This window comes from Prinia subflava, chromosome 1 (assembly GCF_021018805.1).
Source record: "Prinia subflava isolate CZ2003 ecotype Zambia chromosome 1, Cam_Psub_1.2, whole genome shotgun sequence".
Classification (NCBI taxonomy): domain Eukaryota; kingdom Metazoa; phylum Chordata; class Aves; order Passeriformes; family Cisticolidae; genus Prinia; species Prinia subflava.
This window is the reverse complement of record NC_086247.1, coordinates 101,424,349-101,446,238: the sequence shown is the minus strand read 5'-3', so window position 1 is coordinate 101,446,238 and position 21,890 is coordinate 101,424,349. Positions and strand designations below refer to the sequence as shown.

The window sequence follows — 21,890 nt, the reverse complement described above, 5'->3', positions numbered from 1 at the left end:
ATTTTGTCCAGTTAAATTTCTATGTATTCATGTTGCCTATTAAAAAAAAATAGTGTGTCTTCACAGCCCTCAGGCAATGTCTGAGCTGTGAAACTCAGATGAACAAGTTCAGAAAGTGTCAAACAGCCCTATGCACTTTCTGTTGACTTCAGACCACCAGAAGGAATACTGTGCCTCTATCCACTGAGGCAAGAGTTCATGAGTTGCCGGCACCACTTCAGAATAGGTGTAGAGTAGTTCTTAGTGCCCAGTGCTAAGGGCTGCTGTGTCTTCTCACGTATTCCAGAAAAACACTTCAAACTTGTAAACAAAAGTAATTTTCTGTTAAGGCCAACAAACCAGGCTGATTTCCCAGCGTCTGTTTTAAATCCAGTCTCCATTTTTTCCTAAAAGATTTAAATTTCAGAAACCTACTTTTCCTTCCAAAGAAGGACATTTTATGAGGTTACTCATGGGAACAAGTACTGCAGCTTGGCTTATTGTAACCTCCATTCCTTTACCTCCATGTCCTCAGTAGCCACCCTTGTGTATCCTTTTTTACAGTCTCTTCAATACCCTGAACTTATTTTCTGATGCCTAACACCTTGCCACCATGGTTCTTCTACATGCTCAGACTTACTATCTAGTACTTCCTCACATACTCCTTGTGTCATCAACATCTATGTTTCCAATATCCTCAGTATGTGAAGCCAAGCCTTTTGGTTTTATCCACTAAAGCATTTAAGTAACACCATGGCTCCCTATGACGTCCCCTATGCCTGCTCCAAAAGCTCGTCTCACAATATCATATACTTTATCTGGTTTTGGTTCTCTGTCTGGTCAAAATGAACCAGTGCTATTAGAACTAAAATATGTGCTTAGTTCTAGGCATACCTTCCAAATAGACAAGGAAAGTGATTTACCAACATTGTCCTTTGTGAGGGCACCAATTCTGTACAGTCACTGGTTTTCAAGAAACATTTAAGAACTTTAGATTTTTAAGAACCCTAATACACAGAGAAATGTGTGTGAAACTGATCCATCATTTTCAAAATTTACCAGAGAAGAGTTAATATAAACTCCAGTCTCAGCAGCAGGACTATTTCCATAGGAACGAAATCAGGTTAAGAAAAGCTAATTTTATACTGAAGTGAAACAATCAGGTAAAAGTGGATTGAAACCATTTCTTAGTACTCTTATGTGAGGCTGGATTTACTAGATGGAGTTGCCAAAAATATGCTAATGTATTTGGCTCAATATAGCTTCCAATACACAATAAAAGGAAAAAAAAGCAAAACTTTCTAGGGCAATTTCAGACTGTGTCAGTCTATAATTATTGTTCATATCAAAATATCCTGTGGCTATTGAGAAAAAGGCATTCTCACAAAGTTTTTAAATGATTCATATTCTTGACTTGTAAAACTTCTCATGTCACAGATCACTCAAGGACTCTCAAGAGGAAACCCTGAAAATATTATACTGTCTTCATACAGGAGGTATTTTCCCAACATCCAAATGGCTTTAAAATGAATTTATCTTGAAATGTCAAGAAAGCATCAAGAGAAAGCCTTCTTGTATCTTTGCTGAAGAAAAAGTGAGTACAAGAACTGCAACCAGTAATTCAGAAAGGTGCAGAAAAAATTCTTGTCATATATAAACCCACTTAAAGACTACACTTAAGCAAGCTCTATCAGCTCCCTACTATCATTAGCCCACATTACCCTAATGCCTACAACTATGAAAAGCAGCAAGGAACCCAAAAGGGGCAGGTGTAACAGGGACTTACCTATGAGATACATGCCAATCCAGTCCCCTGCATCCACTTCCTCTTTTATATCCCAGTATATCACTAGGTCCTGTGAATGCCCAATGGAGTAGTAGGAGCTGCTGACCATCAGGGTGGATCGGCTGTCTGAAGTGACGAGGTCTGTGTCACTGGTAGACCTAGGAATGGTGAGCGTCTCATGGGAATTGTTCCTGATGTCCATGTTATGGAACTGGTCAGGATTATAGCTGTATCTGAGAGGCTCTTTGCACCGGCGCCGATTTTGTGAGTTCCTAGATGGAGATGCCATGGCTGCCAGGCCCAGGAACCTGTTTTGGTACAGATTCTGTGAAGAAAAAAAGAAAGGATAGTATTTACAGTGTTATTCATTTTTCAGTGATATCAGGGCTCAGGAAAAGTTGTAAGTTATAGCAAGAAAGTAGCAGACCCTTTTCCATTTATCATTGCAAAAAAGAAACATGAAAAGGGGCAGCAAGAACAGTGCTAACTCAACTCCTACTCTGCAACTCTTACCATGAAAGCAAGTGTAAGAGCAAGCCTTGCACCACCAAGATCAGCCATAACTGAGCTTGGCAGTATAAGGAAATTAACAGGAGCTGGCTTTCTCCATGTTAATGCACATGTCCAGACACAACAAATACCATGACTACCGAACTGCAGGACAGCCACCTTCTTTTGATGTCACGAGATACTCTTCTTACTTTTGACACCTAGAGTTAAGTGTTAGCCCCAGTAATTCTTGCTACATTTGCAGAGGAATCCTTCCTAAGGTGAAGTCACTCTAGAGACCATATTTCACCTGGAGAGACCAGTTAGCAGTGAGTAAGAGCTGTTCCTCCCTGCTGGGTATCTGCAGAGTGAGCACCATGAAAACAGAGTTAACCCTGCTACAAAAATAGAGATGTCTTCACAGAAGTATAAATACAAAGTGAGTGTTGCAATGTCCCTCTGTACAGCTGATAGCTGCCAATGCTACAGCTCTGATCTGGTTTGTGCAGCAGATTGTGAGTCCCCGCTCAGGCAGGAATTTATGAATGCATCAGACAATTAATGACAATTGAGAAGGTTACTGCAGAGTAGTCATCATCCTAGCAGTTGAAAAATATTTTAATTTCAACCTACCCTTCCTTAAGGCAAGCTGAGTGACTTGTACAAAATGTGTCTCGGTGCACGATTAAAGAGCTTTTGTGAGACAGCAGATGGAGAATGCTTAAGTTATGACTGGGTTAAATTCTGATGTGAAGACATTCTCTGATACTGATCAAAATATTAGTTACTCCTGACTTCTGTACTGCTTGTTTTTCCATTTTCTGTCCCAGCTTTCCCTCTTCTCTCCCTGCAGCTCTGCTATTTCAATCACTCAGCTTTTCATTATTCATTAGCCTTCCATTATCCGTCTGTTGCCAACCATGCTGTCAAGTCTGTTAGGTAGAAAACCAGACAGCTTTCCAGTATGCAATGAAATGCTTTTCACATGATCAGAAGTCAAATTGTCCTTTTGAACTTAAACAAATTAAGTGGCAGAAAATCATAGCTCCTTTGTCCAACCAAGCAGTTATTTAACACTGGCTTTATTAAGGCTATGGTAACACAGAAGAACAGTAAGTCCTGAAAAAAACCCAAATATTTTCTTTATTAATACTGTTTTGGGTAGAGCAATTAAGCAGTCTATTATTGTATCTTAGGATTTTGTTGCACAAAAACTGTACAGAGAGCAAAAAATTCAGCTGGCGTGTTTGCACCCCCAGAATATGCTGTCACTTTGCAAACACTGCCCAGCAATGTTTCCAATCCGCTGACCCAAATCCTCACTTACTGCATTAAACAGGGTTTATAAGCAAAAATAGCTCTGGTAGGAATGCCGCACATTATAGGAAGTGATACAAGGCTGAAGCTAATAATGTAAAAGGTATATTTTCCTCTACTAGAGGTAAAGGGATAGAGGGAAGGTGTGGGAAGGTGTGGGGAGGGAACGGCACTGTGTTGCATTTGCTGTGCATCTCATCCTGTCCTTTTTGATGCTTCTTTTCTTGCATTTATTCACTGTTTGGAAAGAGTTCACTTCACAGTACAAAGACCAAAACACCATGTAAACAGAAAATGCATCTTTTTTTATCAAGAAAAATGCTGTGAACATTTTTTAATCTGGGATGCACAACCAGGCACACAAACTACCATGCTCTAGTCATGTAGTCTAGTCTAGTAAATTAAAATTGTTGGTAGTTTCTGTCACTTAGAAAGGAAGGCACTGGCTGCCACAACAGTACCTGACATAACTAGAATTGGTTTTATAATTGTGAGATGTCAATGTAATGAACTTGAAGTTCACTCTTCTGGATTAGTCTGTATCATTAACATGGGTTCCTTTGCTCACTGCACTACCCAAAAGCTACTTCAGTTCAAAGGCAGATATTTTATTTCTGGTGACAAATTACTCCAGGGAGTAGTGGTTCTGCAGATACTTTCATTTTTGAATGTTAATGGATGTAGAATATTAATTAACTGCATACTTTAAAATTAAACTAGACTTAAATACATTTTTTCAGCTTCAGCATGACTTTAAGAAGTTGTAATAAAAATGGTATATTTATCACTCTGTTTGAATTCTGTAAGTTTCTGTTTATCTGTATGTTGATGCCAATGGAACAAATGGCAGAATTTTAAAGCAACCCAGAAGGCCAAATTCCCCATAAATCCAAGTCTCTTGTATTTCCAGAAAATCCCCCCACCCCCCAAAAAAAAGAAAAAAATAAAAAAGAAAAAAAAGAAAGAAAGAAAAAAAAGCCAAATAAATGAAATAGTCACACATAATTATCTGAATTACATAATGGCATAAAAATACAAACATGGCCGTATAAGTGTATGAGTAAGTAGAAAAGAGATTAGGTAAAATAGTTATTTCACATTTTAGTACCAGCTTTTCATGTTTCCTGTGTAACTATCTAAAGCCCCCAATCCCTGGTGATAGAGTCTCAGCCACAGTGAGATATCTTAAAAAACTGCAAAGACATCCTCTTGATGGTTCGTGAAAACAATCTGATCCATCATGTTTATATAATTTATATATAAGATATATTTTTAAAATATGTCTTTTTTAGGGCTGTGAGACTAGTATTTACTCATTCCACTAGCAGAGGTGTGTACACTACACACACTACACTAAATACTCATTTCTAATATAGAGTGTAAATTATAAAGCGAGAACAAAGAAAGGCCAAATGTTGGCTGTCAACAAACACCTCTTCATTTCTGCCTCAAAACAGTCATTCTACAGCTGCTTCTACAGTCAGTCCTTGCAGAGGAGTTTCCACCCAGGGACACTCTGCACAAAATGACCCCCAGGCTTCATTTTCCCACTCACTTCCCTCACCACTGATTTTCAAAGGGCTCGGGAAAGCTTTGTCTCTAAAGATCTACACACTGCATAAAAGTCCTACCCAAAATCAGATATTTGGAGGATTATCTGTGAGCAGCACTTTGCCTCTTATTTATCTCACTTTTTCCATCTAATGCAAACAAACACCTGAAAAATTAATTGAAGATTTTTTTTTTCTCCTATATAAACCCAGCTGCAATACTAACGGGGAAAGTAGGAAGGAGTAGCCTAAAGGAAAACACAGATGAGATCTGACTGTAAAGAAAACTGCCTTCAAAAATATAAACATAGAAAAACTGTAATCAGTAAATACCAAGAAAAAAAATTCACAGTTTCTTCCCACATTCTCCCCCTTTCTCACTCACACCTCTCTCCTTTCCCAATTGCTGTTTGGCATTAGGAAAGCACAGAGCTGTTGTCACCGATGCCTTTTCCTTCACCGCCTGAAGAAAATATACTATCAATAGTACTTGTATCCTTCTTTGAGACAAGAAGAATCCTCTGACTGAGAGGCTTCACACCATTATTGCTAGCTGAGTTTCACCACAGTATTTAGAGCTGCCACGGAAGTGTCTCTTGGAAGTCTGTAGGGTTTAATATTTGGGTTTTGTTTGGGTTTTTTGTTTGTTGGTTGGTTTGTTGTTGTTGTTTTGTTTTTTTGTTGTTGTTTGTTTGGGATTTTTTGTGTGGGTGGTTTTTGTTTTTTTTTTAATCTGCAAGGATCCAGCTCTGTTCTTTCTTCAGACAATTAAGAGCTGTCTTCCAGAAACTTGGACTGATACCATTTACCTCTGATTGCTGGAAGATGGATTTGTGCAGGTCAGGATGGTGGTAAAATGGACTTTCACTGCTCATATCAAAGAAAGAGTATGATTGAAACACAACCCATCACTGGAGCCCTAGCAGATGAAGAAATTTAAGAGAACAAGGTGACAATATTAGCCACTATGACAGTGGGCTTGCAGACTCAAATATCTGCAAGCATCACTGTAACCCAAATTTCAAGGGCAAGTGCTGAGAAAGACGATGAGATAGCTTTCCGTGATGGAAAGCTTGGGACACAGCGCATTCATTCACCGGAAAATTTAATATCCCAGTAGTCAAGTCTCATATCATAGGCAAATCAGATGTGGAGTCAGTCTCTTGTTTGCTCCACTAGAAATTAAGGCTCTCCTGATAAGCTTTTAGTTGACATTTGCAAGGCTTATGTGGTTTTTTTAAAGACAAGAAGCAGCTAAGGCTGATTTAAAAGTAAAAAATTAGGGCAGTCTGGTGAAAGTGATAAATTACCTCAGCAGAACTCTTTGGACCAGCTTTCAAGGAGGTAAGAGCATGCGTATCAACAAGGATATTGTACTAACAGAGTAGTAAGTAAGGTGGTAACAGACTGTATGAAGATTTGGTCAGCTGGATGAGAGAAAACCTAAAAAGATTTAAAAGACCTAGTCGTAGCCCAGGTATGAATACCCAAGGCAAAATCCTGAGGCTGGGCCAGAAAGGAGGAAAACAACAGTACCTACAGTCATCAAACTATGATGTGATGGGAATCTGCAAGCAAGAGCTTTGAGGAAGACCTTTAACTTGAAGGTGAGGCTGCTGAAAGGGCTTTCAGCATGTAAAGCCGTTTTATTAGAGCTTAAATTAGAATTAAAGAAGGACAGGAAACTCACTTCTGTAGCAAGGAAGAGCAAAATAACTGGATGAAAGCAAAAGTATATTATAATGAATCTTGCTGCTGCTCCTTACAGGGCAGGATTTTCCCCTCCAGCCTTGCTCTCAACTCAGCAGTGTGAAGTCTTTCCTCAGAGCAAACTCTCTCAGTTTCCAGGGCCTTGAATACGTATTGCAGGATCTACTTCTTGCTTTTCCCAGGAACCTCGTCATCTTCACCTCCAGTGCAGGCCTGCTGTGGAGGCTTCTATTCCCCATCCGCTCTCCCCACTCATAGCCCTGAGGGCCCCTTAGCTGCCACCACTCAGCTGCTTTCAGCAAAACTACACTGTCCCTCTGTCAAACTCTGAGGCAGGAAAAGGCAAATTAAATATTCTGATTTCTTCCTTTCTGCCCGGGGACAGTCCTCAACACAGCACATGGTACCTGCACAGCAAATTTAACCACGACAACATTTGCATTTTCCATCACTGCGGGCGCAGTACAGTTGACAAAATGCAAGGCAATGCAGAGGTAAGAAAGAATACAGTTCAAAAGTAAGCTGTAATCAAGGCTACAGCTTCAGCAACCATAACCACCTCCCATCAACCTACTGCCACCTATTACAACTATTTATTTATCATCCCGTGAGAAAAAAATCCCTTTGGGCATTTGAATTTTGGAAGAATTAACATAATGCTTAGAAAAAAATAGATTTTTAAAGCACAGCTTATAGTACAGCCAAATCCAGTAAACAAGGGCTTAGAGTGAAAAATGCTATGCAAAGTCTTCTCCATACCATCAAGTATCTGACTTGCTGTAAACATAAAACCCAACACGAAGGTCCTGAAGCTAGGGATTGGAGAATGCCATGAAGCCAAACAATTTGGAGAGCATAGAGAACTTTGTAGTATTGGGCCAGTTATTTTAGAGGCATAGGGATGGCTTCTCAGAGCCCCAAAGGAATCATTTAATAGCCCAAGGGAGTTGCAGGCTTACATGGTCTACTGACACCCTTTTCCCTGCGAGGTACTACAGACCACATAGATGAAACTGCTGCTCTTGGGAAAGCTGAAAACATTTCAGAGGAGTGCATGCCATAGTAATACCAGAGAACTTTAGGAGCATTTGTCTCAACACTGCACATCTATGGCACAATACAATTATATATAGAGAGATATATATGTATATGCCTATAATGACCACTAATCAGACATCAAAGCCATTATACATCATGAGCAGGGCAAATGGACGTTATTAGGCAGTTAATTTTTCCATTTTCTGACCTTTGTGCATTTCCAGTCCAGCTGTAGTGCTACTTTAATGTATCCTCTTACATTTAACTTTGCTTCAGTGATGTGCAAACCAGTGCACAAATTAGAATCAAAATGAAAGAGCTGGCCTGAAGGTCAGCCTCACAAGGTTTGGTGCTGGCGGGTGGGATTGATTCCTGATGCAGGCCTATTAGTCATAAGGCAGAAAAAAGTGGCAGCACAGTAATGAGGGTACTCTTACCATCTACAGAGCAAAAGCACAATTAAGAGCAGTCCATATTTTCTGAGAGCACTTAAACAATCTCCTGGGACAAGAAGATAGAAGCTGGAATATGGGGCAATGATTGGAGGGAAATTCTTGGGGTTCAGAAAAAGGAGGAAAATTAATAATGCTTTCTTTTCTTCTCTTTGTGAAAGTACTCCAAAAGATTAATGTCTGATGAATCCAAGAGAGTGGGTTCACATTAAGATTTGTACTCCTGTAAGTATATAAACCAAACAACTTTCTGAAAAATAACAATAACAACAAAGACATTTTACCAGTATTAGATGACCTGACCTCAAATTTCTCCACTTTATGTCTAACTAAGAGCAATTAACAATTTTATGTTTAAGACATTTGCACTGAGTCAGTGATAATCCACTCACAGTTCACTACATAATGCACTAGGAAGTTTCCGCAGTGGAATGCAACTTAGTACAAAATTAATTTATTTTCTGTTAAATCAGTAACAGCAAAAACAGTCTTGTCTCAGCAGTTTAGCCCAGCAGGGGACGAGAAACAGCCATCAGATTTACCTGTTACTGAAAAAAGATCTGAAAACACTGCCAACAGTTTTAAAGGACATATTCAAGTACACAAGAATAGGTAAATATGCAATATGGCCTGAATATAAAATCTCAAAAAAATAATTGTAAGGAAATTGGAGAAGAGTCAACATGATAATATCTTTAATCAAGATGACATTATACAGCTTCACTCCATTCTTTCCACACCACTAAATGAAAGAAATAAGCTTAGGATCTGCTCAAATGCTACAGTCAAATACTCCGAAGTCCACAAAGCTCACCTTTGTCCATGCTTTATGATGCACATAATAGGAAATTTATATCTTTTACTTGGTTGGTTTTAAACACCAGAAGCAGGCAGAGAAGTCTGCAGCAGCACCAGACAGAGGAAGGACAGTGACTGCTTCTCAAAAGGTGCGGGACAGAGCATTTGTACAGAGCACAACACACCCCATCATACTAAGCATCCTCGTGTCCACAAAGGCCACTATGCCAGATTCACAGATAACACAAATCCTTGTGACTGTGGTGCCAAAGACTAAAAACCTCCACTCTTCACCATTTCAAACCCAATGACAATATTTATGGACAACAATCATGGAAGGAAGAAAACCAAACATTGTGTAGCAGGTACTAGTATTGGTTTAATCCACCTTTTAAAGTAAAGAAGCATTACTCTAAGAGGGTTGTCTCAAAAAGCCTGTGTGTCCCACACTGGTCTGTTTAAGAATCATTGCCACATTTATGAGACCCACTGCAAAGCAGCACTCTGCTGGCCTCCCAGGAATTGTACTTAATCCAAGGGGCTTTCAGGAAGGAGGAGGTTAAGAACAGGGATGCTCTTCTCAGTTATAGGCTAGAAACACTGCTGCTCTTCCGTGAGGTGATCCACTGATACTCCTACTGAGAAGCCCTGACCATGCTGGATGTCCTGTTTCAGGTTCTGCACAGCACATAACAACAGACATTGCTTACCTGATGGATTTTTATATCCAGTGCCTTTGATTCAAGTACTTTGTCCATTGAAAAGAACAATGTGTACAGAGGTCCAGATTAATTCAGCTGAAGTTCTGAGTACTTGAGCCACCCAATTTAGGAAAGCAAGACCCCCTGAGTACTCTGAGGGAAGAGACAGGCTCTTCATGAAAATGACTGAGACCCAGGTAAGGCTTTCCCAGGCAGAATTCAGCTCCACCTCTACCTCTTTTTAAGGAGTCAGTGACTATTGGGATCCTAGCTCAGGTGTTAGGTTAGGTAGGAAGGAGTCAGATCTCTTAAGCTGAAAAATTTTGTACTATATAAAGGTAAGTGGTCAAAGCACTCCAGAGGGCAGCAGAAAATGTATATTTTAAGTACATTAATGGATGTAAAATAGAATCATAAGGAGAAATTTAAAAAACATACTGAACTACTACCTGATTAACACAGAATAATCTGATTTTCCAGACAACTATAAAATTGCAAAGTAGACGGTACATCCAGAGAAAGAGCACAGAAAATAAAATACTTAGTATAGTATATGCACTCCATGTATAGCTCTTTAAAAAAATGTAATACCAGTAAACATAGCTGAGGTTTACACGAAAAACTGTGAAGACATTCTGCACAATTTAACAGACTAACAGTGAAATTATGTAGAGTAAGTATGAGTTGCAGAAAGATATCCAGTAATGTTCATTGTTTCCCAGAACTGTCAGGTATAGTAATTTCTCAGTCATTGCTCAGAAGCAGGCCAGGATTCCCCGTATCTCTTCCCCAAATTTCAGTGGCTGGAGGAGTCTTTTTTTGTGGAAAGCACTCTTAATTTCTTAGGCTACATGAGAGTTACAAAAATCCTACCATTCTCTACCATGAAGAATGCATTACATCTTCCACTAAGACAACTGTTTTGCTAGAAAACAAGTCTTGTGTGATGTCTGTAGTGTATATTGCTACCAGACACAAGAAGAAAAGACTTGTCTAATGTATTACACAGGTGTCAGGCATAGCTTATTATTCATAAAATATGCACACAAAAAAGAGGCAACAGAAAGCAACTAAGCACAGACACCAAAAGAGAAGTTTTTAATGTTAACCTCCTTTCCTACACAAGTATAAATCTTTGCAAATGAAAGGTTCATGTGTGTATGTATCAAAGGATTTATCCTGCAGATCTATGCAAGCAGCATTCCCACCGCCCATGCTTCTCTTTATGCCTAGACACTCCTGTGCAGCACAAGTGGATCCATACACACCACAAGACATTATTACCATGGCATATAAAACTTCTGTTGACCAGTGAGTGACACCCCCTTAAAGAGCTGTGTGCACTTTCCCTCCTACCTCCCTCTATTCCAAGCTGCTGGCAATGACCGTGTTCCTCTCTGCCATGCCTCTCACATCACACCCCATGCCATAGCCACATTCCAGGTGACCACGCACCTTCTTCTCCTTCCCATCCCTTTTTAGTCTCAAGGCCTATCTCCCCTTTCTCACTTGTCAATACCACTGTCCCCACACTTGTAGGTAGGAACGGACAGGACACACAGCATCACTTGCTGTACCAGCTATAAGACAGGCACTGGATTAACTTGTGGGGACATTAAACACACAAAACCCAGGAGGGCTGGAAGGAGGCTTTTTTCACTCCTGGTTCTTTGCAGCTGCCCATGGTTGCTGACCCCACTCCACAGCAAAGAGAACATTAAAAATGTCCTATTTCATTCAGTGCTGCTAGACTCTGTCATGCTTCTTACCTCCATCTGTATTCCTTTAAGAGTGTAAGTGTTTTGAAGTGTCAGTCTCTCAGCCTCCTCAGGCAGTGAGGCAGGTAGGTACCATTAGCAGTCTCTTGAGTATTAATGCCTGTATCAACCACTCCTTTGATCTACGAACAACAACAAACCATTGCAATAAACCAGTCCTTCAACCAGACGCCAGCTTCAGAGCATGCCCTCAGTTCCATCATCTCCCTTTCAATGAGGCCTGAAATATTCCCTGACATTTTAAAATTAATTGGCTACAGAGCTCCTGCTATTACCGTATTACCTCCAGACAAATACAGAAATGCCATCCAGTTGAGTGTGCTTGATCCTGCTTGCGATAAAGGCAAAACTCCCCTTGATTTTAGTGGGGAACAAAGTGACTTTGTAAGGCAAAGGAGAACCCATACAGGTGTCAACAGCTGCAGCTAGCAAAGACTAAGGCAGACCTGGAAAACAAAGAGTTCATATTTTAACTAAAATAGTTCAAATGTTTTTATCCGTGGACAACCTATTCTGTTGGAAAACACATCACAAAACATGTAGAGCATCAAGTTGCATTTTGGAATACAGATCACAGCAACTACTCTTAGAATGAGATCTCAAAACCTAAAAACAAACGTGATTTGATGGGTTAAGATTAATTTAAGATATAATTCGTTTTAGATCACAATACATGAATTTTTTTTTTTCCTATGCAACTATAATAGAAACTGACACATTTTTCATTTTTTCTAAAGAAAACTGGAACATGAGACACTAAAGCATAGTCATTATTACTGCCCATTTTCTGTCTCATGTCACTGGATATTAGTGAAAAGAACAGAATGAAAACTTCTTGCAAATACTAAGAGTTTGAATTCCATGTTTAAGTATGCTTATTCTTAACAGATTGTCTCCTCATGTATGTCCACTTTTGGGGAGACTGTGACAACAAAATACCTGAAGTTTGTTGTTTTTAAAGAAACATCTATTATGACCAACATTTTGAGGATCAAGAGCTCCTAATTTACACTGCAGAATGGTAAAGAAAAACTGACTTATGGTAAATAATGACACAGATTCAATGTTTTATTCTTGAAAATAAGTGTGATACAAAAAAAACCCCTCAATACTAGTGATTTTGAACCCACAAGGCATAGTTTAAAGGGCGAGATGTCTCTTTACATGTCAGTTCCTCAACATGTAAAGCTAAGGTAAGTATTTTCAAATCAGACTGCTACTGCTTAATCTTTATTAAAAGTTGTTTATGTTTTGATTGTATAAATCATAATAAGATGCTGCTATGATTGTACTCATGAGAAAGAAAAAAAACCTGGGAAAACTATGCCTAGAGAAAAGTAGTACTTCTGGTATTACAATCTCTAGTTGAGGAACAAGATTCAGATTTTTCAAAAAAGAAAATGTGATGGCTTTATGTAGGGCCCAAAAAAACTCCTGCATGAGAGAACAGAAGCTGCATTGAGGGACTCTGTTTTCATCTAGATCACTGCAAGACAAATCTGAGCCTCATACTTAAGGTTTCCTGGCGAAACGCTAGCCAAGGCTAGATGAAATGCAGCCTGGTAGTTTTCCCCTGGAAAACAGTTACAGGCATAAAGCAGATTTTCAAAGCAGAAACCACCCATAACAACTGGAGCAGTCTCATTCAAGCAGATGAAGAAGAGCAAACTGGTCCAGGTTCCACTAACCAAATATAAACACAGAAGAAAGAGAATCCCTGTGACTATGATCTCCAAAAAATCCTGGAGTTGCACATAGAGATGGGCAAGCCCTGTGGTGACTGGTGTATGAGTCCTGAACTCTACCCACACTGAGTTGACTGCCAGTATACACCTCCAACACAATAATTAAATATTACTATGGGGTATCACATAAACATATGTAGAGGCCTGTACATCTGCTTATGTTACTGCACGAGGTTTTCATTTACTTTTTTCCTCTTTTACTCCAGTTCAAAAGGGTTTCTAGTCCTGTGTTCAAAAGGTCTTGTGAGAGTTTTCAAAGAAGAACATCTGCAAAGGTGATGGGAAATAATCTATTTCACTCATTCACAGACAAAAGCATGAGAATAGTACTGAATGAAGGTTCAAACAACAATTTAATTTAATTTTACTGAGGACCATTAGTTAGATTTAACACTTTTTTGCTGCCATTGAATCCTCACAGAAGAAAAGTAATTACACTTTTTAATATTGCACTTAAAATAAGACCCAGAGGAGAACTTTTTTTACCTATTTTTCTGGTAACAAATCCTCTGTCAAGGAAGTGTCCTAAATTCATCAAGGATTAGGTTTTAGGGCATTGCAATGAAAGTCTACAGTTTCATTAATTAGTATATATAGAAATCTGCACAAGTAAGCAAGTTGGAAAACTGTTAAGTTCTGCAGGCCTTAAACCTGAGTTCTGGAAGAAAGACTGAGACACACACATCGCTCGGCAGCAAGGCTGTGGCCACAAAAGCAGCTATGGCCTGCTTCGGTGTCTTGGCACGGGACCCAGTTCTGTTCTCCTAAGGACAACAAGAACTTCCTGCTGTCCAATTTTGTGCACAAATCAATATGCTTTGGTCCACAAATGCTACTTTAAATTGATGATATTACTTGCTAGATGAAATACTATTCAACTTAAAGCTATGCAGTAGAAGTAGAATGTCAGTGACATTAAAACTTGACTTGTGAACAGGCGTTTCCATTAGAGGATCCAAAGCAGTGCAGGAATTAATTTCTGTATATACGCTGGGTTTGCATGATCAAGTTCTGGTATCAGGGGACTACAGGGGCCACTTCTGTGAGCAGCTGCCAGGGGCTTCCCTAATGTCCCGTGGAGACAGTGCCAGCTGGCTCCAAGAGGGGTCCAACTTTGGCCAAGGCCGACCCCATCAATGATGGTGTTAGCACCTCTGGGACAACATTGTTAAAACAGGTAAAATGTTTCAGCACAAGACAATGTGAGGGGTGAAAAAAAGTATGTCAAACAATTATGCAAACCCCAAGATCTCTGAAGGAGGGGAAGGAAGTGCTTCAGGCATCAGAACAGAGATTTCCCTGAAGCCTGGGATGCAGACCATGGTGAGGCAGCTGTGTCCTGGAAACTCTTAGAGGTCCACAGTGAAAAAGAGATCCACCAGCAGCCCAAGGAGTACACCAAGCCAAAGCAGATGGATGGGGATCCATGGAGAGAAGAGCCCACCACTGGAGCAAGTTTGCTGGCAGGACCTGTGACCCTGCAGAGAACCCACACTGGAGCAGTTAGCAAACTGCAGACTGAGAGAAAAATTCACATTGGAGAAGTCTGGAGAACTGTCTCCAGACTGTTCTTCTGTGGGAGGGACCCCACAGAAGAACCTCTTGCTGGAACAAGGTAAGGAGATCTCCCTCTGGGAAGGAAGGTGTGGCAGAAAAAACATGTGAAGAACTGGCCACAGCCCCAGGGAGAGAAGGTGTTTTTTAAGATTTGGTTTTATTTCTCATTACCCTACTCTGATTTGATTGCTAATAATTTAATTTGTTTGAGTCAAATCTGATTTTCCCTTGACTGTAACGAGTGAATGATCTCTCCCTGTTCTTATCTCAACACACAAGCCTTTTGTTATATTTTCTCTCCCCTTGTCCAGTGCAGGAGGGGAATGATAAAGCAACAGTGGTAGGCACCTGATGTTCAGTCAGAGTCAGCCTATCACAGTATACAACCTGCAAACAGACAAAGACACCAGTTTAACAAATCTGTCATTTGTAACACATTAGCGTAATAGCCACATACTAATGTTTCTGGTACTTTTTCTCTCAGTATTAGTGATAAACTGATCACTATATTTTTCTAACTTTTAAGCAGAAGTGAAATGTTTGCATTAAAGACATTCAGGTCTGATGACAAAAGTATTCCTGGAAATAAAAACAAACAGCCCTGTTTACAGTGGAATTAATAGAGCCGTTTTCCTGCAGAGCTCTATCCTTCATAACCATCGACCCTTAATTAAAGTTCCAACTTTTTCCTGTCTATTTCAGTGCAAAAACCCACGTAAGGCAAAGGTAATGATAATTCCAGAGACTCTGCCAGCTGCTTTAGCAGGTGACAAATGACTCTACCTGTCTTTCCTCCAGTCTCAACCTTGGGTCTCTCTCCTCTTCCCAGCCCCCAAGGCCTGTAGAAACCTAATTATCTCAAAGACTCCTTTCTGAAATTAGCCAGTGGCTTCAGAAGTAATTAGGTAAGAGACTGACAGACAGAAAGGGCAACCAGAAGTCTGATCATCCCAGGAAGGTAGCCTATTAAAAAAATTATACATAGCCTCCACCGACTGAATTGATTACTCACACGAGAGAATTTCCTCCTGTGTAGAAGTCTGCAGAAATTGGTGTTATGGTATTTCAAATGCCATTAGAAACACTCAACATAAATCTAATCAAAGTGACTTTAGTGGGAACTTGATCAAATATGCAACCCAACACTATTCCTTTTCCAGCACCCTTCTTCCTAATTAGTATTTTGTCATAAAGAGTTCAGTGTATTCTCATGCTGGTGGAAATTTTTAGTTACAAATTAAACAAAATATGCTTATATTTGCTGTATGGCTTTTGTGACCGATTTCCAGCTTACTAGTAAAACTGGTGTGATTTTTTTCATCTAGTTCAAGGAGGCATTGTGCATAATTTTTCTTCAAGAAGTAAAGAAATTAAGAGAGGTGAAAACTCAGTGTCATGAAAAATGGACTAATTTAAAATGCAAACTACAAAAAAAATCTCATTTATAGTTTTCATTTTTAAATTCCCAATTCAATTAAAGTATATATTCACATAGAGTCAGAGATAATGTATTTGACAGAGCTTTCTTGGTGTATTGTAGATTCAATTTTTTTTACTACGCAACTGGTTGTGTAATTGGTTTTATATTAATAAAATTAAACATTAATTGACTTTAATTAGACTTTTATCATATAGAGGCTCAAAAAATAATGGATTTTTTAAAGCCAGTTTCTCTGCTTTAAAGAGATGGGTCACATTTTGAGAACATATTTGAATTTCCCAGTAAAATCAAAATATTTGTGCATGTCAAAACCAAAGTATATCCACACATCACGCAAGAGCAAAGCTGCAAAACACTATGGGAACAATGTAGGTTCCCAGTATGGAAAACCTGGAAGTTATAAGCATATTTGCATTTTACCAAAAGAAATTATAATGCCTTTTATTTCAGAGTTTTTAAAAAGAGTTTTTTATTTCCTGAGTTTTTAGTTGACAACAGCCAGTACAGCAACCAGAAATTGTTAAAGTGGCATCAAAATTCCAAAGGCACACCTCGTTTCCAATTTCATCAATTTTATCCAGTACGGACAATGGCTTGTGTACGTAGGTATGGATCTGTGCAAAAGTGAATTCAGCCTAGGCCTCATCTTGCGTATCTTGGACGTGATGAAAGATGAGGCCTAGGATGTTTCAAGGCATGTTAAATTCAACAGGCCTTGAAGCAACTTCTGTCCCATATGCCTGTTGCCTTAAATACTTGAAGTTAGACGGAAAGCACCATCTTCATAACCTTTCAGTTAGGTGATATGGTGGGCAGAATGGCAATCATAATCAAATTTCCTATTAAGTTCTCCCTTCGTAATAACCTGGATGATAATATTGGTCAGTTGTACTGTTTTTTTAAAGCATGTCCTAATTTCTGGTAGTGCCATTAAGCACCCTTGTGTTTTTCCAAATGTATAGTTATTCCCTTACATGTCTGGCAGATAATAAGCAAATACAGAGAATTGTTTCTTCAATTAAACTGGTGCTGCAAGTAGAGACCAACGTAAACAGGAAGATGGAATCGTGCCAAAAATTAATCTGTTTCTTAATTTCTCCATTAAGATGTAACTGCAATCCCAGCCAATATTTATGTACTCTAATCAAAAAGACATTAGGAGAACAAGGGCTCCGGTTCACAGCTCCACATCTCCTCCAATCACTCTCCCACATCTTGCAGCCATTGCTGGGACCACCAGCACACAGCTGAGATTCCACAGGAAGAGCCGGGGTTTCTTTCATGCTTGCAGGCTGGCTAACTACCATCCCTTTTGCACCCAATGGATTTTGGTGGATCTGCTGGCTCTTCTGCCTATCAGATACACATTTAAGAAAAGTTGCGGAGTTCAAAGCACATTCTTTACATATTTTGGTTATCACTAGCACCAATGCAAATATATAAGGCACAGCTTAAAGCAAAGGGATTGCAAAATGCTTTAGTTTGGATATGGGGAAATGCTTTTGTCTGGGAAATAGCTTTCAGTATAGCTTCTACCAATATGTAGTGGTTTAGAAAAAGTAATTCCTATGGCTTATTTGTTGTTGTTTATTTTTTGCTCGAGGATTACACTGCAAAAGGATATCTGAAAAGTTTCTGTCTGTTGAGTCCTAAATAAACCCCAGGTAACAAATGTACTGTAACAACATTTGGTGTAGGAAAACGAATGGATCTTTTTCCCACAAATAACTCTTTTTATTGAAAGTATGAACTCCACATGCGATAGACTCTAATTAAAGAATAAAATATTGCTGTGTGTCTTAATGTAAATACACAGCCTACTACAAAAAGGACATGTGCTATAGTGGTCCCTGATAGACCAAACATAATGTAAAACTCACATTGGAGATGATTTTTTAAAGTGGTGGATTGATAACAGCCCCCTTCCCTAATGATGGATTAAATCCAAAGCAAAAGGTTAATATGCTGTCCTGTATCTCATTTAGAGAAGACTTTTTCAAAGGCAGAAATTACTTGCAGAGGAGCCACCACATACTAGAGCACTAGTATGTTTTGCAACTGAGACCTTATTTTGATTGCGTTATCACATTGTTGGTTTTTTTTTTTTTTGGCCATGTTTCTATATTTTCCTTCCAGTTTTCATAGCCTGCATTGAGATTTGAGCTCTTGACTGAGGGCAACTTCTCTATATTAGTTGTACAGTTAAAGGAGAGAAAAGGGTGCTCTGAAATACCAACAGGAGTGTGACTTCACTCAATTGACTTTATAGGACATATGTAGGGAAACTAATTTAAGAAATGAAATTAGATACTTAAACACTTCTAAATAGTGCTCAGGCCTCCCCAAGGATTTGGAAGGGTCCTACAGTCCTTGTACCCATCAAGTCTTCAAACTGTTTAGAAATAATGGAACCTATCTCCAATGCCTACATTGCAACTCAAAAGCTTTATCTGGAAGGACAACTAAATGCCCTTGCAGGTACCTATTGTTGATTGCCATACACTAAACTGTGCGTCTGGCTTGATTTCCCTGAAGTAATCCATGCTGAGATTAAAATGGAAACTAATTTTTTTTCTAATAATGGCAATAAAGGAGAAAAAAGTGTCCAGCTGGAAATTTTGTAATAAACTTAGTTCAACATGCTTTCCATACAGGATGAGAGAGGGGAGGTGAGGCAAGGAACTGAGGAAAGACATTTTTCAATTTAGGAAATGCGTTTTTCTCTCCATACATAGAAGAGAGTGGTAGAAACTGAACCAAACCTGCAGTTAAGGAATTTTGTCAATAAAAGATAGGCAATATATCTAACAGACAGCACTTTGTGACAGGTGACTGACATCACTTTGGTACATCTGAATACTACTGTCCACATAGACTGAGGATCAAGACTCCCTTATCTTAACTGCAAGACCATCCTAAGGAGACAAAGCACCACAGTCAGTTGAATATGCTGCAGCAAGTAAGTAATTTGTTTTCTTCCTGCTGCTGCATCAGCTACCTATTCTTGGCAGGATTCTTGGTGGAACATATTTAATACAACCTCCAGGATCTCCTGTGGTGTTGTATGTAAGGGTCCAGATTTGTTAAAGACACTTAGCTAGCAGTGAGAGATCCATTAATTTAAAACTTAGGAAAACCATCACCACAGATGAATTTGAAAATTTTGCAAGTACATTCTTTCTGATGCCCAAATAAAATATGTTTTTTCTCATAAGTTAAACAGGTATTATGCACTCTGCTTTACTAAAACAAATCCTATTCTCAATCTTTTTTGTACCCCTTCTGCTATTAAACATGCTCTTCCTTTTAAGCCTTTTCATTTGAGCAAAAGATGCAATCCTACCATGACCTGCATCATCTTTGCAGGGGGGGGGGGATATTTCATTTAGTTTGTTGGTTTTCTTTTTTTTTTCAGAATAATAAAAGAAACTGCCAAATACTTCTGATGATATACTTACCTGATGCAACAGCTGCAAAATTCAAATGACTGTTAATATGAAATGTCAGCTTGTGAACAGTTTTCCTAAACTAGAACATTCAAGTATTACTCTTCACCAAAGAGTCTTCCCATGATTCTTCATGACAGAGAAGGTTATATGTGAGTAGAATGCCACTGAGCTTGCAGCAAGACAGGTGAAAGGAGGAATGCTGTTGGACACATCCACAAAGATTCTCAATTGTCATCATCAAGAGACTTCAGGTATTTCCTTAGCAATTACAGCACTGCCTAATTTGCACAGAGGCTCAAATGCCTCCCCAGCAGAACTGCTCACACCTGAGGCTCTCACTGGCAGAACTTTAAACAGAAAGGATACGTCCTCATGAAACTGGAAGAACATAATGGCCTATGACATAGATGGCTGTTCACTGAACTCTTCCTCTTAACGGAGTTCAAGTTATTTGGATGATTAATAAGAAAGGAAAATGTAGAAGCAAACACTCAAACAAAAGCCCCAACCATACCAACATTTCAGTGACAGAAATAACACCAGATAAGTTTCAGTGCACATTCTGGCTCCCTTTGATAACGCACAACAACTGAGAAGAGTAAGCTGTGCAGGAAGATGCATACAGCAGCAGTGTGTTACGCATGCACATAATCTCACAGGTTCCTCCAGTCAGTGATTAGTGCCATAGTCATACATTCCTGCATCTCACACATTAGTGTCTACCGTGATGGTTGATTTGTGTGTTGTGATGACTCTGAATTAACTCACAGTTAGAAGCTGCAGGTTTCAGAAAATGCCTTTGTGAAGGTGAGTGGTTAATGCATTCTGTGCTTTGCTTAGGCATAGATACGTGCAACTGCAGTGTTACAGTTGCCTGCTGCTCCCAGGACCTCCTTGCTAGGATCATATAATCACTGTCTTGATTCAGTAAGAATCCTTGGGCTGGCCACACAAAACAAACCCAACACCGACATCAGATGCTTAGCAGGTTACAAAAAAAGAAAAAAAACCCATATACAACAAAAGATCACTTCAAATGAAGCTTGGTTGGGCATATTCTTGAAAAGGTGCTCAAATTACCTGAACCACTTTATTTGATCTTAAACATGGACCGGGGGCAGCTGCAACGAGCTCCGAGCTTTGGCACATTCCATTATATGAATGGTAGTGAATTATAATGGAATGGTATGGATGGTTTTTATAATCAGAAAAACACACTGACCTTAACACTACACAGGTGGAGCAGCATAATGACCCGCCAATTGTAAGCGCATCAATTCCTGGGGAAAAGTTCAATGAGGTTAACTCAGCATGTATCCCATAACCAACATAAGCGACATTTAAAAATATTGTTTTTTCCACCAAAGCCTGTCTTTGACAACATTTTACTGATTAGTTCCACTGTTCAGCACCAAGTGTACCTTACCCATGTTAACAGTGTACTATATTACGTTCCAGTAGAGCTGGACATTATCATGCACTTCAATGCTGAAATACATGTGTTTTAAAAACTAAGAACTGTGTTAAGTACAATAAACTTTTCAGACTGTGTAAGATTAAGCATAATATCAATTTAACTTAGAAAGTTAACTTCTTAGGAAGAAACTGAAAGAAAAAAAAGACTCCTACAGCAGAGTTTCATTGCAAAATCCTCACATCGAATGAGCTTAGATGTGTGCCAGCTAACCAGTATTTCCTCTTCCCACCAATTTATTGACAAATATGAATATTGCAGGGACCAGCCAAAAAGGAAGCAAATTTCAGGTTACTACACTGGAGCTGACCAGATATCCAGTTTGAGTAGTCCAATATATAGTTTGAATAGTCCAAGTTTAGACCGGAAAATACTGTGAATAAGATTCTGCTTCTTTATTCAGCCTCAGTTTTGAAACATCCACATGTTATAACATTACACAGAGAGAAACAAGGAAACAAAGAGAGAAACTCAAGTCTTAATCAAGAAGAGACAATCAGCAAGGACAGAGGGTTCTTCAAACATGAAGTAATAAAACTTTAAAATACAATTAAAAAAACGAAAGACATCCACAATTTGGACGCATCAGCAACATTTATGATGCCTACTCTTCAGCTCACACTCCT

General features: G+C 39.1%; 1 protein-coding gene across 3 annotated transcripts in view; it reads right to left on the bottom strand.

Moving 5' to 3' along the window:
- Window positions 1–21,890, bottom strand: part of HECW1 (HECT, C2 and WW domain containing E3 ubiquitin protein ligase 1) — a 260,000-nt gene that overhangs the window by 165,240 nt on the left and 72,870 nt on the right. For 2 of the 3 annotated variants that reach the window (XM_063405459.1, XM_063405467.1), the window contains exon 2: window positions 1,766–2,090. In XM_063405459.1, coding sequence (XP_063261529.1) covers window positions 1,766–2,090 — 325 coding nt within the window. Of the gene's footprint in view, window positions 1–1,765; window positions 2,091–21,012; window positions 21,071–21,890 lie in introns of all 3 variants that reach the window. The other variant, XM_063405477.1, reaches the window with a different exon arrangement.